This window comes from Hermetia illucens, chromosome 6, assembly GCF_905115235.1.
Source record: "Hermetia illucens chromosome 6, iHerIll2.2.curated.20191125, whole genome shotgun sequence".
NCBI lineage: Eukaryota > Metazoa > Arthropoda > Insecta > Diptera > Stratiomyidae > Hermetia > Hermetia illucens.
This window is the reverse complement of record NC_051854.1, coordinates 14,444,580-14,464,912: the sequence shown is the minus strand read 5'-3', so window position 1 is coordinate 14,464,912 and position 20,333 is coordinate 14,444,580. Positions and strand designations below refer to the sequence as shown.

At 41.3% G+C, this 20,333-nt stretch overlaps 1 protein-coding gene across 1 annotated transcript; it reads right to left on the bottom strand.

The window, feature by feature from the left end:
• Nucleotides 1–127: 127 nt before the first annotated feature.
• Nucleotides 128–15,329, bottom strand: LOC119660362 (RPII140-upstream gene protein). Its single transcript, XM_038068870.1, has 7 exons — nucleotides 15,087–15,329; nucleotides 14,855–15,020; nucleotides 14,703–14,791; nucleotides 14,567–14,643; nucleotides 8,731–8,927; nucleotides 8,586–8,665; nucleotides 128–624 (listed from the first exon to the last, which is right to left on the bottom strand). Exons 1-7 carry the CDS (start codon nucleotides 15,254–15,256, stop codon nucleotides 513–515), a joined length of 891 nt encoding a protein of 296 aa, XP_037924798.1. The 5' UTR covers nucleotides 15,257–15,329; the 3' UTR covers nucleotides 128–512.
• Nucleotides 15,330–20,333: the final 5,004 nt, after the last annotated feature.

Genomic DNA, 20,333 nt, shown 5'->3' with positions numbered 1-20,333 from the left:
AACAAATAGACAGTGGAAGGATTTGGATTAAGGGTGCAATTGCACTAGAATTATCCTTCTTTCTCCAACCTAAAAATTGTGTTTAAAGGTGTTTTCATGGGGAAAATGCAAAAAAGAAAATCCTTCGTTTAACTTAAAATTCTTTTATTCAAAAAATAGATAGTTCCGTGTACATTTAAAGTAATAATTAATATGTAACGAACAATATCGAAAAGTTACTGTACATTTGTTTACAAAAAGGATAAATTCGAATTGAAACATGATAATTTACAAAATGTTTTTCAAGCCTTAAGTAAACAAAACACCATTTTTTCGCCTATTTTTCTGACTCCTTCGACTCTTCTTTCCTGGTTCAAAGGACTACAAACGGCTTCTGATAATTCTGGCGGCAACTGCAAGAGAAATAGCCCATCCAATGGTAATAGACAGTACATGATATTGTCCTTTCGATCTCGGAGAAATCCAATTTGACCGCTAATTCGAGGATTCTGGTAGAATAAAGATTACAGCAATTATCCGTTGAGAAGGCTTAGATAAATTTTCGTTGACTTCCGACCACTCCGACAGGAAGGAGCTCCTCTTAAATACGGAAAGTGGTGCTCATATCCAATAATGGTCAGCAGCCTGTAATGAAAGGAACAAAACAATTGATTTAATTAGAGTCAGAATATCCACTAAGAATTGGTTAATTAACTGTGATAAGTAATGAATGAAAGACCAGTTTTTAGCATGAATGGATCTTAGGTGATAGCTTTAGCTCTGCGAATATCTTTGTCCTACAGATGACTAGGATTGATGAAAAATCTCCAGATTTGTCGACGATGATGCCCTGGAATCACCATCGCTTCGGCCCCCAAAGTTCAACGTCGATCGCTTATATGATCTAGCTGTGACTCGGTAATGGGAGAGCTATGTCTCTTACTGACCGGAGAAGACACACAGGAGGTGGACGGTTTTGAACTGCGTTGTACTGAGACAGGAGGGTGACGAGATATTCCCTCTATACACAAGACGCCATTTCAGTTGCAATGCTCTTGAAATCAGAACTGAGAAGGTGAAGAACCCGTTGAAAAGATGTTTGGTTCCAGCAGGATGGCACTATGTCCCACGCCGCTAATGATTCAATGGTAGTTTTTGGACGCATGTTTCTTGGCGAAGTTCCTTAGCCTCCCAGATCACCTGACTTATCAGTGTGTGACTTTTTTCTGTGGGAGCACCTAAAGAGCCGGGTCTATAGCCACAAATCGCGAGATTTGGATGAGCTAAAAAATGCAATCGTTCAAGAAATTGCTGCCATCTCTGCAGAGATGTTGGTCTGTGTGAAGACTTCGAGAAGAAACTTGAGCCGTGCATCGTGCATGATGGACATTACCTGGACGATGTTACTTTTCATAAATAAGTCTCACAGCGATTAAAGGGTAGTATAGATCCCAGGGCGAAACATGGATTGGTACCCATGATGGAGCATAAAATCTGGGAAACGCCAGCTCAGCCAACTGGTCCTGTGGATTAGGGGCTGGGTTGGACTGACAACCCTACACGGAAGACCGAAGTTACGAAGCTACGAAAGAAGCGTCGGACTAGATGGATTTTGAAACGACGAACCCGGCAACGAAGACAGAATAACGATTTGCGAATTAGCTCTTGGAACGTGCGCTCCCGGTACAGACCGAATGCTACTCAGCAGCTAGCCGATATCCTGCCCCAATATAAGGCTGATGTAACAGCGTTGCAAGCAATGCGCTGGCCGCGGAGATTTATCACGAACCCCGTCGAGCGGGGAATCGACTCCACAAACGGAGGACGGAAGCCTGGGTGAACCAACAGGGCTGTGAATTCGAAAAGTACAGGACCCTGGAGAAAGCGATTCGCGATACAGATGTAAATGGGAGAGGCACCATCCTCTTCAAGTCCACTCAACTACTGGCCTATGCTGACGATATATCATGGGAAGAACAACCCAAGATGTACAGATACAGTACAAACCAAGATACAGATGTAAATGGGAGAGGCACCATCCTCTTCAAGTCCACTCAACTACTGGCCTATGCTGACGATATATCATGGGAAGAACAACCCAAGATGTACAGTAGAGTTTCAAACAGATCGAGCAGGCGACGCACGGTTGTTAGCAGCCAACAGAACCTATTTCAGTTTATAAAAACTGTTTCGCTAGAAACGTCTTACCATAGGGTCAAAGCGCTTAGTGTACAAAACAATGATCTTGCCAGTTCTCATGTATTCCCCGAAGACTTAGGTTCTTACAAGAATTCTTGGCGGCGTTCGAGAGAAAAGTCCTCCGAAGAATAGTCGGTCCCCTACATGAGGATGGACAATTGCGTAGCGTGGACGGGTAACTTAATCTGTATGGATGACGATGATCCAGTCCGAAAAGTCATCAATGGTAGAAAAAGAAGATGGGCAGACCCTGCCTGAGATGGAGCGATGGCGTAGGTCAGGACGCTAGACAGCTTTTAGGGAGATCAAACTTGTGGCCTCGGTGTTGATCAAATTAGAACAATAAAGACAAAAGAATATAATTTTGGTAATGTAAAAGACAATGATCTTGCCAGTTCTCATGTACAAGAATTCCTCGGAGACTTAGGTTAGGAAAAATTCCAAATTCTTTAGCATCGTTTGAGGAAAGAATCTTCCGAAGAATTTCGGGTTCTCTACAGGAAGATTGATGATTTCTAGCCTATCTAGCGATGAAATTTATGAGCGATACCACAACTGTTTGGCCAGAGTCGATATCAAGGAAGATAGGACGCATCATGTTAGACTACTACTGGTTCCGGAAGAGAGATGCATCGCATAAAAAGCATAATAGAAAATATTTAACAAGAGTTATGAAGGGAATAGGGCAAGCCCTGTCAGATGGGGCTTAAGAATACAATCAAAGCCTTCGCTGCTTGCTGTAAGAGGCGACTCAAAGGGATAGTAATTTGTGGGCTACAAGCTTGAAAATTTTGAAATTTTATTGCTTCCGCCTTAGAAGTTATATCATCTACGTTCTTGCACTGTATAGCGATCTCATGCTTTTGAGCACGCACGGCAGCACTTTCCTCAAGCAAATTTTTGACTTAGCTGCGAAATCCATCATGCTTTGCCCTCTTCAAACCTTTTCAGTTCTAGTATGAGATCTCCCTTTTGGTTCCTTGGATCCTGCTTACATTCCTCCGAAGCCTTTGAGATCAGGGTCAGCTTTCACTCTTCATGGGACATGCTACCCGTGCTTGAAAGGATGATTACCTCGGGACGGTTCTTCATTCTCTCCTTTTCCTTTTTTGGTTTTGGTTCAACCATGGTCCAACCGTCATGTACCTTTTGAGACATCGGTTCCCTTGGGGAATCATTAAAGAAAAAAAACTAAGAAGGTTCGAAGAACAAATTTCAGATGAACTATAAAATTTTAAATACGAAACATGTAATTACTCCAGCAAAATGTCCGGGACAAGAATATCGAGATATTGCTCAAACCATTAGTATCGCGTTGAGTTTTCATACTATGAAGTCTAACGAGTGTCTAAATGTGCAAAGGAAAGCTGAAACTGATATGCGAGAAGACTGTGCAACTGTCTGACTGGTTAAGTTAAATTCTGAAAGAACAGCTGTCGATGTAATGAAACGTACCTACAAGTGCATGGGCATAAAAACAAGAAAACTGGTCATAGATGTGTCGAATTGTAATTTAACGTTAATTGACCTGCCAAAAAATGTATTTCCACGTTCAGTGATTGCACGATGGTATCAAATTGGATATCAGAGGAATGGCAAAATGTCTTATGAACAGTAGGAAGTAGCAGTAATTAGGTAGGCGGTAATGTCTGAGCCTTATTCACATGTACTATTATAGTTCTATGTGGTCTCTTGTCACCGACTGTCCGTCTTCGGTAATATGTATTGTCACCGTCGATCTAACCGTATTAGCTCTTCGATTTTCATCTTACTCTGCTTCTTTTACGTGCTCTTGAAACCTTGCCCTAATGTTTCATCTTGTATATCCTATAAAATTTTATCGCAACTTGCGTTGCATCTGGGCATATGCGACACGCAAGCTGAACTCCACGAGAAACTTTGCTGTTGATTTTCCAACCAGGGCAAAGTGGAAGACCGGGGTTACGACACAGTATTCTTTATCGATGGATCAAAGATGGTCTGTGGAGTCGGCGCGGAGGTTTTCTTAAATACACATAGTGTATCCGAGTCGTATGGTCTCCCAGGTTTCGCCATTGCATTCAAAGCGGAAATACTAACGATACTGGAAGTCTATCGATGGCTGGAGCGTGATCTGAGCCCCAAACGTAACATAGCCATTCTGACCGACAGCCAAGCGGCCATCAAGGCCTTGTACTCAGGGACGACATCCTTCAGGCTGGTGAGGCAGTGCAGAGACGCGCTGAACAGTCTGGATGGCATGCTCAAGATCACCCCTCCTCTGGGCTCCTGGACATAGGAACATAGAGGGATATGAGCGCGCTGACGGATTGGCTAGGAGGGGCTGTGCTCTTGGCAGCTCTTCGTCGGGAACAGTCGGTGTCTCGCAGGCGGCTGTCAAGGCCGGCGTCTACTCCCATTATTTAGCAGCCGCAGGCCTCAGATGGCGAAGGGTTACTAGCTGTGCCAAGTCAAGGAAGATTTGGCTTGCTTATAACATAGCCCGATCACGATAGCTCCTGTGCCAGACGCGTGCAAATGCATTGAAGATTACGGCGGTCTGCACCGGGCAGTGGCCCATAGTTGACCATGCCGCCAGGCTCGGCATACCCTACAATTCGCATCGCCGAAGCTGCGGAGAAGGGGGGCGAGGAGGATTCTCATGCACTTTCTCTGCAATTGCCCAGCTCTAGCTAAAGTCAGGCTACGGACACTGGGTAAACCATTCTTTGGTGACCTCAGAGAGATTTCTAGCTGCAGGGTGGGAGAGCTGCTTCCCTTCGTGAATGCTTTGGACTAGCTCTGAAGATTCGAGTCGTCTGGACTCTGCCTCGCGGCTCTCATAACCTCACGGTCTTAGGAGTTTGTGGCATCAAAACGACGCACCACAGCGCTAATTGGGTTCCTCGGAGCGGCCATTGGAAGATGTTACGTATAATTGCCCATGGAAACCAAATTCACACCACAAACTTGAAGCGTTTGTCCTTGAGCTTTATTAACGGTCATAGCAAAGGATAGAAGCACGGGAAGTAGAAGACGTTTAAATTGAAATGGCATCTCCGTTGATATTAATGGGATGCGTGGTATCAACACAACTTCTTCTTTTGCTTTGTCGATGAAAATCGTTGCTTCGATCAAATTTAGCATTAATTTCTTCACCGAGAATCTCGTTCCATTGTAAAATTTTGGTGAATTGAGATTTCGAAAAGTGTGACCGATGAATCATTTAATCTTTCAAATTCAAACGATGCGATAGCATACCGGATGGTTCGAAAGAATTCAACCGGATAATTGACTGCGTCTACTTCATCCATAGTAGTATCAATAGTCAATTTTTGCTGAATTAGAGAATTTATTTCATCAACATTTGCATTTTTTGGTGCTAAAACTGCACGTTCTCTTAACTAATTATGATTTGGGTAGTTTTAAACAATGTTTGGAAAACGCGATCAATCAATTCTTCTTTTGATTGTCAAATTGCGCAAAAGTTTTTTGGTAATGTGATAAAGCCATTTCAATCGCTTGCAATTTTGTCATCGCCAATCTTGAGTAGTGCTTTGAAAACTCGTTCTTGAGTTTTAAAATTACAACAAAGGCTGCCTCAGACAACATACAGGCAAATGTCTGTGTCTGTCTCACACATCGGTCTGTTTCAGACAAAGCCTTTTTCTGCATCATACAAATGTCTATATCTGTCTCACACAACAGTCAGATAAATGTCTGAGTCGGAATCAGATATCAAACAGACAAATTTCTGCATCAGACAAATGTCGTGTATTTGCCGTGTGCATAACATCAGTACATAATACACATACAGCAGACGCTTATACGCGCCTACGTATTTGATGTTATATTAGTTGCTTTCCATATACATTTTATGTGGACAAATCTGGTCCGAACGCATTGACCGATTTTGCGCAGACTTCACATAAACCATCTTCTAAACAATATAAACCTACTCCTAAATTTTGATGACAATCGATTCGCTCGTTTATTATGCGCAAGTCCAAGAATAATAGTGATCCATGTTCTCCCATTTCTATTGCAAATTGTGTTTTTGAGTGTACATTTTTGTTCGCAAATTTATCCTTTCAGACTATGCCAAAAATCTCATCAACATATCATAGGAGCACTCAACATCTGCGAGCCGCTACGGTCACGCTGCTCCCAGGGCAGAGGTGAGGCAGCCTCTGACGATTTGCCTCTGCCCTTCTAAGAAACCGTAAAGCCGTCATCGCTTGACTTTTTTGAAAAGTTTGGGTGCACGCCCTAAGCGAGGGGTCCGTGGACCAGGAAAGAGGGAGTAAGGTGCTCCCCATTTGGTCCGGTCCAGCATTAAGTTGATGTGGACTTAGGACCCCATCATTCTCAAAACGAATATTTCAGCTCTGGCCAAGCTCTGGTCAATAAGGCGGATTGGCGCTCAATGTAATCCGTAGTCATGTCGTGTTCTACGAGTTATATAAAGGAGCACTCAACATCTGCGAGCCGCTACGGTCACGCTGCTCCCAGGACAGAGGTGAGGCAGCGTCTGACGATTTGCCTCTGCCCTGGTAAGAAACCGTAAAGCCGTCATCGCTTGACTTTTTTGATATCATAGTCACACTTCCGTCATTACATCTTTGATACAATTGAGAAAACTAATTACAGAAAGTTGCCAATAGAAAAACTAATTTGTAGGGAGAAAACAAGATCAAATATGGAGCAATCAATATACAACATTAATTAAATAAGCGAGCACGAGAGATGAAACAAACTGGATCCGATGCCAAACAAGTTCCATAAAATAAAAACATTCATTGGTGTACGTTGTAACTCCATGCAGACCGCTATTTAGTCTACTAAACACCAAATCAGTTTTGATTCCTCTATTAACGTTGATAATATTGCCCAAGTAATTCAATTCTTGAAAGGCCTCCTCGTCTTCCAATCGACTGAATTGTGTTCACTTTATTTTCACTTTCTGAGCAAATGTTTTGCGGGATATCCAAATTATCTTTGATTGATTGTTATTTGATTTCATAAAGATTCCAGCGCATTCTTAACAAACGTATTGTGACCGCCAACCAAATCGAGTCTATCAAGAACTGTGGCATCACACACCGTACCATGAAAAAAAAGAATCGCAAGCAGCACCAACCCTCTATATTACATTTCTACACCTTGATCGTATGCCACAAATACTCATCTAATATGCAATCTGCACCAACAGCATCTAGTTCCAAAGGAACTCATGTTCTCACTCCTCTTCGTCTAGCGCTCTACACACTACTCTATGCAGATGATATTTTTTCTGTTGCCTCAGAACAAACTCGACCTTAAAGAACTCGGGCAAATATGAAATGATCGCCTCGTACAGTACTAGCTACGGTTACATGTGAAGAAAACAGAGTTTTTGACGACCAATCCAAATGAAGCCAGTACAAACACTGTGGTGTGAAAGCGACCTGCCAACAACGATCAGTTCGATGCTCTCAGCCTTTCAGCGCAACCTAGAAACAATGGTGCTCCCTAACTTTCGATCAACGCATCAAGGAACTCCTGGAATACAAAATCCACCACAGCTCCGTTCGTCCTGTCCTATTGCTAGCCGGGCCTCAATGGCAATGAATAAAAGTAGAAGTGAAGTATGATGAGGATATTTATATGGATATGTACCCGGACAAATTAAAGTCGATTGGAAATGCCTCAAACCTAGCTAAAATAGCAATAGTTTTATGCGCTAAATGGTGATTGGAGAACCTCTCGGCTCATCGAGAAAGTAGCGAATGTAATCCAAATGAACCCACCCCCCTACCGAACTTGGCAACGGTTAAAGAGGAGGAGATAAAGAAGAATCTGAAGTTATTGATGTGAAGAGATATGCTTTTCTTGATTGTGATTGAGGTAGCCTCAAGAGAACACCGTGTGAAGAACTATATCTACACTATCTACAGACCTCTTTAATTTGTCTAAAAACATCAGTGTGCTAAGCCTTAAGCCTCACATCTAAAACTTGAACAATTTACAATAATCGACTTGCAAAACTCTTTAATGGATGTCCAGTCAAATAAACAGCTATTTTAAAATCAATTAAGAAAGATCTTTAGAGTTAATTAGGAATCAAATCAGTCATGGTCCAAAATAAGAAGCAAGATGGTTTAGAAAAATCGACTAATAAAAGAAGCTTTCTATAGAATGTTACTCTTCGCTAAAGACAATATTTATTCACTATTGTTTCCGTCTAATAATTGAGCGAAAAAATGTAAAATCATCATAATCTCCTTCGTAATGTACACGTACCTTCAAATGCCTCCTATTTCCAAATAATCTAGCCTATTCAAATATTACTTCAATGTGCTATCGAAAATCTTCCAACTTGTTTAGTTTAGATGTTTCTATTTGAACATGTATATTCCAACTAAGCAATCACTACAAACATAACTTACAAATTATCTAATGACACTTTCTTATTTTCTAACTTTTCATCATGAGCTAATTCAACGGCTGGTTTATCCTCATCACCTCTCTGAAAGCGATTTAAAACAAAATTTAACGAATTCCTTCCACAAAATGACAACACTCAGTACATACTTTCTTTATTGCTTCTTGGAAGGCTTTATCGCTATCCAACTTCCATTTATACTGCCAATATCGGACTTCCTCCATTGTTGTTCCAGAAGCTTTCAATATTGCTAAAGATAGCCCACCAGCAACACCACCAAGAATACATCCTAAAAGTCCACCAACTGCTATACCTCGTAATCCTAAATTAACTTTGTACATAGCACCTGAAAGGAAAGCACCTTGAAATTAAAGAGCAGGTGATATCTGAAAAAAACTAGGAACAATGACTGCTGCTAGCTGTATGCGATGGTAACAGAAGCAAATGAGATGAAGGCGATTGGAAATATCTCAGCAAAAATGAGACAATAAAACATATAAGACAGTTGTTGGGGTTAGGTCGAACATGGTACATAATTTGTTTGAAGTGTGCAGGTTGGAAAAATTTCCACTATCTCCTAGCAAAGAAAAAATCTAATGTTGGTACATATAACTAGGCAAAGCCTGTGTGGACGAGCCATTTATCCATCCATGGAAGAAGGTAATTTCAGTTTCTTTTGTTGCTGGTGACTCGACGACTACCTAGAAAACGAATGGCTGGCAAAACGCAAATTTGTTGATGACTTATCAGCCCTCGATAGTTAGACATAAATTTTGAGGGATATCTTATTGTCGAAAGTTATCCATTTTAAAGGGATCGCGTTGAAATTTGAATGTCTGTTTAGCTTTAGCAGTTTTTTAAAAGGCAAGTTGCATTTTACAATTTTATTACGTTAATTTTGCTTGTCTTTTATCTGAAGAGATTTACCTTACCTGTTAAGACTTGGAAGGATATATAAAAATTTCCAATGGTGAGCCATTATAATAGTTTCGAGAGAATTATGTTGGCTGCAGGTTTCATTCGCATGGCAGGGGCACTCTCATTAGACACTGCCTATTATTTTGTGTGAGGACAGGATGGTCCTTAGCCTACAATCGAAACTGTCAGCCAACATATTTTTTTTTTAAAATATTGAATATTAATCCAAGAAAAAGGCTGGACCATGCGATACAAATAATAATTTAATTAAGTAAATAATGGGCTCAGGAACATTCTATTCTTGAACATTTTGTGGAGTTTCGAGAGGAGCCAATGATCATCATTAACGGCGCAACAACCGGTATCCGGTCTAGGCCTGCCTTAATAAGGAACTCCTGACAACCCGGTTTTGCGCCGAGGTCCACCAATTCGATAGCCCTAAAAGCTGTCTGGCGTCCTGACCTACGCCATCATTCCATTTCAGGCAGGGTCTGCCCCGTCTTCTTTTTCTACCATAGATATTGCCCTTATAGATTTTCTGGGCTAGATCATCTTCATCCATACGGATTAAGTGACCCGTCCACCGTAACCTATTGAGCCAGATTTTATCCACAACCGGACGGTCATGGTATCGCTCATAGATTTCGTCGTTATGTAGGCTACGGAATCGTCCATCCTCATGTAGGGGGTCAAAAATTTTTCGGAGGATTCTTCTCTTGAACACGGCCAAGAGTTCGCAATTCTTCTTGCTAAGAACCCAAGTCTCCGAGGAATACATGAGGACTGGCAAGATCATTGTCTTGTACAGTAAGAGCTTTGACCCTATGGTAAGACGTTTCGAACGGAACAGTCTTTGTAAGCTGAAATAGGCTCTGTTGGCTGACAACAACCGTGCGCCGATTTCATCATCGTAGCTGTTATCGGTTGTGATTTTCGACATTAGATACGAGAAATTATCAACGGTCTCAAAGTTGTAGTCTCCTATCTTTATTCTTCCCGTTTGACCAATGCGATTTGATGTTGTATGGCGCCAATGGTGGCTTGAATATTGGCTTCCAATGCTTCAAGAGTTGCTGGTTTGTCAGCATAAACCAATAACATAGCCCCATAAAAAGTAATCAAGGGGTGTTAAATCGCACGAACGAATGTGCGAGTTAACAGAGCCACCTCTGGAAACAAAGTTCACCGAATTGATTTCGCAATAAATCGATTGTTAACTGCACTGTATGGTGAGTTGCGCCGTCTTGTTGAAACCATAGCTCGACAGCGCTCGCCATTCACCGCAACGGCAGCTTCTTCTTCATTGTGGGAGAAATAGGAACCGATGATGCCGCCAGTTTGTAAATAGCACCAAATAGTCAATTTTAATATTTGTGATGGTGATTCGACAACGGCTTGATGATTGTCTTCGATCCATATACGGCAATTTTGTTTATTGACGAAGCCATCTAACGAGAAATGACCTTCACCACAAAATTCTTCGATAAAAATGTTCATCTTTGGCCAGTTTCAAATGAGCCCAATGAGCACAGCCATGTGGCTTCGATTCTTGCATGAGCTGCATTTTATAGTCATGTAAGCCAAGATCCTTACGTAAAATTTTCCACGTAGTCGAAGGACAAAGTTAAGAATGGCAACGACTCGACATTTGGGCGTCTTCTTTAACACTTCGTGCTACAGCAACATTATTCTGTTGGGTAAGCACATTTCTTTATCTTGTTGACGGTTTTGAATCGACAAGAGTAAAATTAACAAGGCAATAATAATAATTGCACGAATTGCTTAGTCGCTAGGTCTTTTATGTTGACCGTAAAATGCGCGAAGTACGCTATGAACTTCGTGAACAGAAATATTTTTTCAATTCCATAATTTGGAGACGTTGTTCTGGCGTTAAACGATTCATGATGACTTGCCAAACCTTCATCATCATCATCAACGGCGCAACAACCGGCATCCAGGCTAGGCCTGCCAAACCTTACTAAACAGAAATGTGAACACAATTTCACATTCATATCAAACCGTAGTTATCGATATCGAAAGTTCTCATGCAACTAAAAAAACACCCTTTCTAACACGCGTGTGGTTTTGCGCATAACATAGGATCTCACAGAGGCACACACACGTGCGTCAACGGGACGCTTTACAAATCAACAATTTGCTTGTGCACCAAAAAATATCAGAAATTCCACTATATGCTCAAACGCTTATCTAACCTACTCGTAACACCTTACTCTTTTTCTAATTAACTTAGATTTATACAAAAATAGACGACGGTTTCGTCCAAGGCACAGGTAATTCAGCAGACGCTGCCTTACCTCTGCCCTGGGAGTAGTCGTTGCTAGGTGTTGTTTCCCTCCTATATACAATGCATAACACAGCACGGGTATCAGTTATGTTCAAGACAAATAGAATATCATCCATACCAATGTCGTGTTCAGTCACGCTACTCCCAAGGCAAAGGTGGGGCAGCGTCTGATGAGCTACCTCTGCTCTGGGCGAAGCTATTTTTTTATGACTTTGGGTTCTAGTCCAAAACAGAGGGATCCGTGGGCCAGGAACAGAGGAAGAAAATTTCTTTTCAATAGACCCAGTCCGCCATTAATTGGATGACGGACTCAGGAGTCCCCCATATCCTTAAGTACAAATTTAGCTTTATAATTATGAGGGTCGTTACTTTAACTCCGAGAGAAGCGAGCAAACAAAATTTTCCTCTCAAATCATTTTACCGGCGATGACGATCTCATTGCCTGGCGACAAGACCTAGTCGGCTCGATTGTTCAGCTATCACTTAGTGAATTAATTTCAGATTGGTAGTGCCCATTTTTTCTAGTGAATCCAGAAATCCACTGCTAGTTTCTCCATGGCTATTCGATATACTTGTGATCTCCGAAGATTCGTTTGTTTTCAAAAAAGCTGTCAGCTTTCCCTAAGATGCTTGCAATATATCCTGACACGTAACCATTCAGGGATCTTGTGTCTTTCGGAATGAATATCCAAATATCATCCTATTGCGGCGCTACATGCATCATAACATATAGATTATAGGCGAGGATCACTCGTCACCTACACTGAAATGACGAGAATGGACAACTGACTATCCTCGTCTCACGGTCAGCTACACTCGGCTCTTTAGAAAATAATTAAAAGCGCTAAATTATCTATCACTAGGACGGAATGGTGATCATTCAATCGGCGATAGGCGTTGCTATCTAAGCCATTGTCGAAAAAAAGGGTACATTGTATTTCAGGAAAATTATAGGAGCGGGGTGAATTTTTTAGGATCAACAAAAAAATTCATCAAGCATAACTGGATAACAATCAATTCTGACACAAACCAAAGTAGAGACTAACCGACTGCATGCGCGGACACTACAAACGTTATCGGAATTGAAAATTTCTCGGGATTAAATTCAGGGCCCTGATTGTCGGAACTATTGCAAACGAAATGTTGTTTAAATTTATTCAGCTGAAAATTTAAGACATTTCGACAGTAGGTGCAAAAATGATATGCAAATAAACACTACCTTATGTAGTAGAGGTAGACATTGAATCAGCTGGGATATTATCAGGAGCGACTAAAGAAAATATACATATGTAGCAGGTGTACAAGCCTAAATTCGCTGTTTGCTCACAGATGACGTCAGTGAGCGAATCAAGCTGCTATGAGCACGCCATATTTTTTTTAGTACGACATTTCTCTACAATTATCAGTCCATATCACCACCAATTTCATGCAAAAACATATTTTTTCTCTTCAATAATCATGTCCAGTTTTGTTCCCGGAAAAAGCATTTGCAGGAAGCTCTACTTTTTTGCTTCAATTTGTAGAAATCAACCGCTGAATCGCATCGAATGCTTGTGGAGGCCTACCGCGACAATGCTCTATCAGAAACAACATGCCGAGACTTCAAAGATGGCGATTTCGATCTGAGCGACAAGTAGCGTGAAAATCGGCCCAGAAAAGTTAAGGACCACGAATTGGAGGCTCTTTTGGACGAGAACGATATTCAAACGCAGAAAATGATCGCCAAGCAGTTAGGTGTTTCTCAACAAGCTGTTTCCATGCCTCTACGTGCAATGGGTAATATTCAAAAGATCGGAAAATGGATTCCGCATGAATTGAACGATAGGCAGATGGAACGGCGCCAAAACACATACAAAATCTTGATTGTCAGACACAAAAGAGATTGTGACTGGCGACGAAAAGTGGACTTATTTCGTGAATCCTAAACGAAAAAAATCGTGGGTTGATGCCGGCCAACCAGCGACATCTTCTGCAAAACCAAATGAATCGCTTCGTACGGAAGACGATGCTGTGCGTGTGGTGGGATTAGCGGGGTATTCTCTACTATGAACTGTTGAAACCTGTTGAAATTGTCGATGCCCACCGTTATCACCAACAACTCATCAAATTGCATCGTGCTCTGAATGAAAAACGGTCGGAATATCAGCAAAGACATGAAATGCTGATTTTCCTCCATGATAATGCTCCGCCGCACAAGTCGAAAAAAGTTCAAAATTACTTAGAAATGCTCAACTGGGAGATACTACCCCAACCCGCTTATTTACCAGACCAGACCCCATCTGGCTATCATCTGTTTTCATCGCTCGCTGACCAGCACTTCGATTCTTATACAGACGTCCGGAAATGGCTTGATGAGTGGTCTGCCTCGAAAGATCAACAATTTTATTGGGATGGTATCAATAAATTACCCGAGAAATGGAAAAAATGTGTAGATAGCAAGCGCCAGTATTTTGAATTAAGTGTTTTTTTGGTTCCTATAAAAAAGATGTGTTTTTCTAGAAAAAAAGCAGCGGGTTGAAGCTTGAACACTTGGTATATACAAGTAACGAAGGGTAAACACGGTTTTAATTGGACCTAGTAGTTAATGTTCCAAAAGGTAGCAAAAGTACGCTAACAGCATGTCTCCCAGTGATAGAATCATACATGCATCAACAGCACGTCTTTACCAGCAATGTATAAGTATTATCAGAGAACACTCAAGATTCACAAAATAATTTCATTTTACACTTTTTCTAATAAGGAAAACTACGTTTAAATCTTACCAGTGAGAGTTCCAGCTGCAACATATTCATACATTGACGACTTTCCACGATATACCGAGATGCAAGTAGTGATTCCTCTGAAATGGGTAACAGTTGACCTTATAAATGAAAAAATAATGTAATGCAAATAACTTACACGTATGATGATGTGAATAGCGCTACCCTCCATCCCCAGCGAAATCCGCCCTTAGCAAAGTTCACTGTCACTGTGTCTTGCAGCTTTCTCTGTATCAAAGGAGTAAAATTAACGATGTCTTTACAAATGGTGGTACTAGTGATCTAATGAACCTTAGCTTCTAAATGTGATTTGAAAGCGGTCGCCTCATTATTCGCCATAAAATTCAAATAGGCTGTTCTCGATTGTATTACTCCACCATAGATCGCGCCTACTAGGAACCCTAGGAAGCCCGCTTGGTACATGGAATTCACTTCGGATGACACATTGCCGAATTCACTGAGAAAATAACAATAATAAGCATCTAGAAATGGAGGGAAATGTGTCGTAAATATGCGAACTCACTCCATACTAAACATCATTCGCAAACGATCCCATCCGGTTTCTGAAGATAGTTTGTCAGGGTCAAATCCTTGTGAAGTTCTTGTCTCTTTGGTGACGGTGTCATGCAGAGCTCCGAATGGTGTGAACCCCGCAATGGTTACTTTACCCCAATGCCGTCCGAGCAGGTTCATTTTATTATTTAATATTTACACTAGAAAGATAGGAAGAAATTCACAGCAACCTAACCTGGAAGTTGAGCTGACAATTGTGACTAAACAGCTGTGCAATTGCACATATTCGACGAAATTTCGTTAAGTTTTTATCGAAGGTGTATGAAATAGAAAAGGGAAATCCCCGTCAGGTTTGAAAGAAAAAGGAGATTGTAATTATTCCATTTGAGGGAACCATTTCATTTGATTTTAATAATCCTTATTGCCTTACATTTATTAGTAAATCGGATTCCTGAGTGCGAATAGGGTTTGGTCGGTTGTTTCGTGCATCAATGAGTGTGAAAATAGTGAAACTGAAGGCAAAGTTAAAGCAAATGGAAGTAACCTGGAAATAGGAATACTAATGAATTCCCCATAGTTCTTAGCCTTAGCCTTAGGCTTGCCGCAAACTACTAATAGTTGTCTGATACGGTAGTGCAGACATTGCAGAAAATATTAGGGGAAAAACGTTGCATGATTCTGACCAAGTTAATGGTAGAGGCTTAAATACCAAGGACAATGATCTGAAAATTCAAAGAAAGGGGCTCTAGCCTCAAAATAGTCTCTTTCAATTATTTCTACTATTCAATAACCCACCACCACCAATTGGGTCCCACTGGTCTTAATAAGTACACGATTGGAAGTTTGATGTAGTAACAGTGGAGCCAGGATAGCCCTTTAGTAACGAGCCTCTTGCGGTCTGGTTATACAAATCAGACCTTTTTGTAGCAGTTTCGTGCTGAAAATGGTTAGTGATCCAAGAATTTCGAGATTGAGCTCTTTGGATTCGACGTGGAATTGCACTTCGTTTCAACGGGTTACCGGTGGCTAAAGACTGAAAAACTGAGATAAATCTCACTTTCCCTGTTATCATAGTCAATATCAACGGGTGTATTCGGTATATACCGGTATCCCCACCTTACAGCGACAAGACGCTGATAGACGTCTTACCTTCTATTTTCAGCTCTTTTGGTTAATTAGACTCCTTAAATAGGAATCCATCAAAGACCATCTCTCATTGTTTTTGTTAAAATTATCTTATAGAAACCAAGTAAACACTCACATTCCAACAGCTTACTCTACTTATTATGTTATTATGCGAAGAGGTTGAATCAACGGTATTTATTAGAGAAGGCAACAAACAGTATTTAAAACGTAGAGAATTACAGTGCCGAGACATAAATAAAGGAAATTCAACGACATAGCAATCCCTTTCCACAAATATAATACTAACATCATGAGACCTAAAAGGCACTTATCTTTGTTACAAAAAGTAATCGAGATGTGAGTGATCATCTTTCTGGAAGTTATACTCGAAATCCTCATAGGACAATTCCCCAGTCAGAGATCGGGGTCGGCACGCGATCTTCAGCGACAACCTGTGTGAAGTGAATAGTTGTACTTTCGGTACTCGTGTAAACAGAGTCCTTCTTTATTTGAGTCGAAAGCTATTACTTTACCCATGCTCCAAATGAGTTGATGAGTCCGAAGACAGTTGCAAATTTATTGTAAAATCTTACCCAGCGAAAAGTTTTGGATACTTCAGCGGAGCTTTAATATTTATGGACGGACCATCACGGTCAATTTCGCTAAATTTTTAGGCTGTTTGAAGTAGCCCTTCCTTCTAGTTTGATTCCGGCCAACCAGGATGGTCTTTTGACCATCACCCAATTCAAATGTTCATTGCATATGGCCCCAATGTGGGGCTCTACGTTCGTAAGGTTACAATAAATAAATTTGTATCTTTGGATCTTTTGTTTCCGGCTCCCAACTTCATTTTAGTGTAGAGCAAACAAACCAGGGAAGAATTTCCAATTATTAGTTGGTATTACCGATTGATTATGTGCTGGCGAAACTCTTTTTATACTGGCGATTAACATTAAGGAGCAGCAACAGAAAGCTTATAAAGCCAGCAAAGTTGACCAGGAATGCTACATAGCAAGACATAAAGAAGCACCAAGCAGTATGCGAGTTGTATTGTAAGCCCAAATAACTGCGCCAAATCGTTGCATGCGCAGTAACCGATGCAGTTTATCGGAAGATTGTAGATAAGGAAACGGGTCTATATACGTGGAAGTCATCGAAATCATTTGGAAGTGACATCTAAAGGCCAGATTATTGTAACATTTTGGACCAGGTGGATGTGAAAATTTGTGAGAGTGAGAATCTGGTCTATAAAAGGAAAAATATCATTTTTCATAAACATTTTCCATATACACGTTGCGAAAATAAGTGAATTTTCGAAAATACGAATTGTTGCAACATCCACTATTGGGTGGATCTAGCTCCTTCTGATTTCTGACTGTTCTCATAACTCAAAAATTCAGGGTGGGAAACGATTTTCATTGAACGCCAAAATGCAGCAAAGCAATGCTGGATGGGAGCGACTGCACCTACAGATTACAGACGTTGAACTCTGTACTAAAATGAGAGTTTCGAGCCATGTCAATATTTAGAGAGGAAATGTTTAGCTGGTTCCAGAAATTTCAAGATTTTTTTTTTTGCTCCAGCTGGGCAGACGGAAATATGGCAAGCGGATTCACATCTCCTATTATAAACGCTGGAGGAGAAAGGGAGAAATGCTATGCAAAACTAAAATTAAACCAATAGGACCGAAGCATAAACAGAAATCCAACCCCGGAATCACAAAAGATTCATCTCTGCAGCTCTATGACGAGAAATGAGGGAATCAAAATAAGCGTGATGCGAAATTATGGATGATAAGATGCTAGAGTAGTATACGTCCGAGGGCGAAACGTGGATTGGTACTCACGATGGAGCATAAAACCTGGGATACCTGCTGAGCCAAAACCATCAGTTCTACTATCAAACCCTATCCCGAGGATCCCCCAGGTTGGAGGTTGGGTAGGGCTGACAACCCTACATGGAACTTGTTACGAAGCCACAAAAGGAGCTTCGGCCGGATGGATTTTACAACGACGAACCCGACAACGAAAACGGATTAACAATTTGCGCATTTCCTCATGGAACGTGGGCCTGTACAGATCGATAACCGATACTCCATCCCAATATAGCGCTAATGTAACAGCATTACAAGAGATGCGCTGGGCAGGGACTGGTTTCCTGGAGAAGAGCCACTACACCATATATTATAGTAGCCATCCAGTAAACCATGTGCTCGGAGTAAGTTTCTTAGCCAGCTAAAAAATTAAACCTGCTGGAATATAAGCCTCATTACCGTTCACGCCCCAAGGAGACTGCAGAGTCAGAGAAAATACCTTCTACGAGGCAGTAGAACGAACCTTCGAAGCTTGTCCCAAATATGATATAAAAATCGCTCTTGGGAGCGGATCCCGTATTCAGGCGATATGTTGGCACCCATATCTTACATAAAACTACAAATGATAGCAGACTGCGAATTATCCAATTAGCAGTGTCACGCGAAATGGTTGTTGGAAGTACTTGGTTTGCGCGGGTCCACAAACAAACGTGAGCCTCTGCAGACAGGACCACTTTCAACCAAATTGACCACGTGCTGATTCAATGCCGCCACTTCTAAGAACATATAGGGGGGCCAATATAGACCCGGATCACTATCTCGTTGGCGTGGTGCTCCGAGCTCCAATAACAACACCATCCAGAATCCCCACTGACAATCAGGTAAGAGTTAATACTGAAGCCACCTACAACACAGCGCCCCGAAACACCTATAAGAGGGAAATGGATGCCGCAATTACCGCAGTCAACAGAGATCCTGGAGATGATCTTCACAACTATATAAAGAATGTCGCAATCGATACGACCACAAACATACTTGGCCCCAGTCGCAGAATAATCGGAACGACTGGTTCGATGATGAAAGTAAGCTAGCAACGGAACGAAAGAATGCTGCATTCTTCAAGAACGCGGGCACACGCATAGACTTATCACGGACTCCGTCGAGCGAAGAAGCGACCTCACAGTCATCGGCTTAAAAATCATAAGTCAACCGTAGCGGATGGAATTACAGCCGAACTGGTTAAATATAGAGGCGAGCAATTACACTCAGTGGTATGGGACCATGAATCAATGCCTGACGATTGGCAACGAAACATTATCTGTCGCATACATAAAAAGGGGGATATCACGAAGTGCTGCAATTATAGAGGTATCACGTTACTGAGCACCAGGCCGGGTAGCCCCATACCACAGGGGCCTCAATTCAGGCAAATCAGCAACAGATCAGATTTCCTCTCTGCAGCGAGCGCTGGAAAAGCTGTTGGAATATGGCCATGAGTTGCAGCATGTTTTCATCGAATTCAAGGCTGCCTATGATAGCATAGCCAGGGTCAAACTATTCACGGCCATGAGAGGCCTTTCAAAATCAATAACCGTCGAGAGGCACCATCCTCTTTAAGTCTACCCAACTACGGGGCTATGCTGACGATATCGAAATCATGGGAAGATCGACGTACAGATTGCCTTCATCCAGATCGAGCAGGCGGCGCCAAACACTGGTCAAACGAGAACAATAAAGATAGGGGACTATAACTTTGAGATCGTTGATAATTTCTCCAATATAGGGTCGAAAACCACTACCGATAACAGCTACCATGACCGTCTGGTTTCTGATAAAGACCGGCTCAATAGATTGTGGTGAGCCCAAAAAGTTTATAAGGGCAATATCTATGGTAGAAAAAGAAGACGAGGCAGACCCTACCTGAGAAGGAGTGATGGCGTAGGCCAGGACTGTACACGTTTGAGTGTTACATAACTATCAGTTTTTTTTATCGTATTGAAGAAATTTATATAAATTGCTTTCCTGCTTTTATTCCGTTTTAATTTATAGTTTGAATAAAATAAATATTTTAAGAAAATATCAAAACGTTTTTGAGTTTTTAATAATAGATCCCATTTACAATGAAAACATGATCAATTTTGTGAGTCAGTGTATCTCACGGCAGACGCATTAGATGATACCACATCGGCGACAGGGTCGGCCCCTGTCAATCTCGGCGATTGTACAAGCAAACGAAAAAACCAAAGAAATTAATTGACTGAAAAAAACTTTTCTATTGAATTATGGATATAAAGGAGATTTCAAGCGTTCATATCATTA

Coding starts and splice junctions, on each gene's coding strand:
- LOC119660362 (XM_038068870.1), bottom strand. CDS start 15,256: ATGAACCTGCTCGGACGGCATTGGGGTAAAGTAACCATTGCGGGGTTC. Junction 14,644..14,702: donor CTATTCACATCATCATACGT/GTAAGTTATTTG, acceptor TACCCATTTCAG/AGGAATCACTACTTGCATCT. Junction 8,928..14,566: donor TGCAGCTGGAACTCTCACTG/GTAAGATTTAAA, acceptor CTTTCCTTTCAG/GTGCTATGTACAAAGTTAAT.